The sequence below is a fragment of the Fonticula alba genome (genome assembly GCF_000388065.1).
Source record: "Fonticula alba strain ATCC 38817 unplaced genomic scaffold supercont2.13, whole genome shotgun sequence".
In the NCBI taxonomy this organism is placed as follows: Eukaryota; order Rotosphaerida; family Fonticulaceae; genus Fonticula; species Fonticula alba.
Window position 1 is genome coordinate 267,858 of NW_009242983.1, and position 2,497 is coordinate 270,354.

Here is a 2,497-nt window from a genome sequence, read left to right on the forward strand (position 1 = left end):
GTGCGTATGGGCGAGCACCCGGCAAAGGGGAAGGGCCCACGGAAAGGAGCGGAAGGGGGGGGGGAGGGGGCGAAGAAAGGAGGGATAGGTGGGTTAGCAGGTGGGCACGCCCGGCCAAAAGCCACCCGGCGACCTGGCCCCTGGGGCACTGTCCGTGACATATGTGCGCCATGGATGGTGCGCCTTGCATGTGTGTGTGTGTGTGTGTGCGCGCGTGTGTGTATGCGTGTGCGTGTGCAATGCGCGCGGCGCATGCCGAGGCGGGAAGGGGAAAGAAAGGGCCCAAGCAGGGGCCCGAAGAAAAAAGGGGAGACCCCACCGGCCCGCCGGACGTACGACTCATAGAGCATCGTCTCGAGGGTCACCTGCTGGACCTTCGGCATGACACGCGAGGAGTGCCCGATGCGGACCATGCGCACCTCCGGGCATGGGAGCAGGCGCTCGGCGATGTTGTCCACCGAGATGTTGGACGGGCCGCACACCAGCACCCGGAAGGGCCGGGCATGGGGGTTGTTCTGGCGCTCGCGCTCGCCTCGCAGGACCAGCTGGCGGATGATCTCCACCACGACCGTGGTCTTCCCGGTGCCGGGAGGGCCGTGGATGAGGGCCACCGACTCGGCGGCCAGGGCATGGCGAACGGCGGCCTGCTGGCTGGCGTCCAGCTTCGGGTTCAGCATGTCGACCTGCTCGTTGAGGGCGAAGAACCGCGGGGTCTGGTCGTCGAAGACCACCTGCGCGAAGGGGGCATTGATGCCGCGGGTCTTGAGTCGCTCCAGCGCGCCCTTCATGCTGCGGGGCCGGGGTCAGGGGGTTCATCCGGCGCGAGGGGATGGGCGGGAATCCGGTGTTTGGTATTTCGTATTTCGTGCGTGGGTGTGCGTGTGTGTGTGTGTGTTTGCATGTTAGTGGCGGGTGTGCACGTCAGTGATCGCGTGCATCCTCGTCCATGCGCATATTCATGCGTGTGTGCGGGGGCGAGCATGCAGGCGCCGACAGATGAATCGCCCCGCCGAGCAGGTGCCCCGGGCACATGGCGGTCGCAAGCCGCGCCGGCCCCACGAGGCTGGCCCCGGCCCTGGCCGGCACATCGCGAGGCCGGGCACGTAGCGCTGCGTAAATGCCCGCTGGCCGTTGCGGGCATGGACGCACCGCTGGTACGGAACGGAGTTGGCAACATAGGAAACCCGCAGAAACGTGGCGTCCACAATCTCCAGAGGCAGGTCCGACTCGGTGGAGACCACCAGGGACTTGGCGTCGAGCGAAATGACCACAGCAGGGACCTCTGCGTCATTCCGGGCAGCCGCGCACGCACACGCAGCAGGGAGGACATCGTGAGCATCGGGAGGGGGCGGCCATTGGCGGCAAGGCGGGCGCGACGTACTGGTCTCGGCATCGGCGGTGTCCGGGCTGATGTGGACCAGGTCACCGGGGCGGAAGTGCGACTGCGAGGTGAAGAGGCCGTTGCGCGGCGGCTCGAAGGTGAGGAAGCTGCGTCGGGCTCGTCAGGAGGGCTGAATACCAGGGGGGGGGGGGGGAGATGTCAGGCGAGGGAAGCCCATCGTACAAGCGTCCATTGAGGCCGATGCGGGAGGAGGCCATCTCGAGCCCGGCGAAAATGAGTCCGCTGAGGATGAGCTCGCGCTTGGAGAGGGTGGCCATGGCCCTGTGTGTGTGTGTGTGTGTGTGTGTGTGTATGTGCGGGCGTGTGCGGGCGTGTGCGGGCGTGTGCGGGCGTGTGCGGGCGTGCGCCGACGTCCGCAGGGGCGCACGGGCGTGCGCCGACGTCCGCAGGGGCGCACGGGCGTGCGCGAGCGTGCGCGAGCGTGTGTGCGTGTCAGCCAGGGGGCACATGTGTCAGGAGGCGGGGGCGGAAGGGCAGACGTGGGGGGCTGGCACAGACTCGGAAGTGGCGGCGGCAGCTTCCTCCTGCTCCTGGGCCAGCAGGTCCAGATGCTGGTCACAGAAGTCCGTCAAAGCAGTCAAACCAGACATGACGGCGGGGGCAATGCGGGGAGGGTGCTGTGCTCGGGCGGCGGGAGGCGAAACGGGGAGTATCAGGGGCGGTGGGGGGATGAGGGCGGTGACTGCATGTTTTCCCTGCCTCCCGAGGGAAACGCACAACTCCGGCCCGGCGGCCGATCAACCAGACGCGATTCCGTCCCATGCCAGGTGCCAATGGTTCGCCGGGCGTGGGAACACTCGAGATCTGGCTCGGCGCGCCGGGCGGGCCGCTTCCGCGTCTTTCCCGCCCCCGGCGGGGATTGGCCCGGGCCTCTCGCCCCCCCCCCCCTCTCCCCCCTCTCCCGCCTCCCAGACGCGATTCCGTCCCATGCCAGGTGCCAATGGTTCGCCGGGCGTGGGAACACTCGAGATCTGGCTCGGCGCGCCGGGCGGGCCGCTTCCGCGTCTTTCCCGCCCCCGGCGGGGATTGGCCCGGGCCTCTCGCCCCCCCCCCCCTCTCCCCCCTCTCCCGCCTCGTCCCGTGTGCGTGGCGCCG

At 68.8% G+C, this 2,497-nt stretch overlaps 1 protein-coding gene across 1 annotated transcript in view; it reads right to left on the reverse strand.

The window, feature by feature from the left end:
• Positions 1-2,497, reverse strand: part of H696_05723 (hypothetical protein) — a gene marked incomplete at its 5' end in the record, with an annotated part of 11,479 nt that overhangs the window by 6,303 nt on the left and 2,679 nt on the right. Inside the window, 6 exons of the mRNA XM_009499538.1 lie at positions 337-789; positions 1,150-1,282; positions 1,382-1,488; positions 1,565-1,663; positions 1,901-2,019; positions 2,120-2,206. Of these exons, the coding sequence (XP_009497813.1) occupies positions 337-789; positions 1,150-1,282; positions 1,382-1,488; positions 1,565-1,663; positions 1,901-2,019; positions 2,120-2,206 (998 nt within the window). The remainder of the gene's footprint in view (positions 1-336; positions 790-1,149; positions 1,283-1,381; positions 1,489-1,564; positions 1,664-1,900; positions 2,020-2,119; positions 2,207-2,497) is intronic.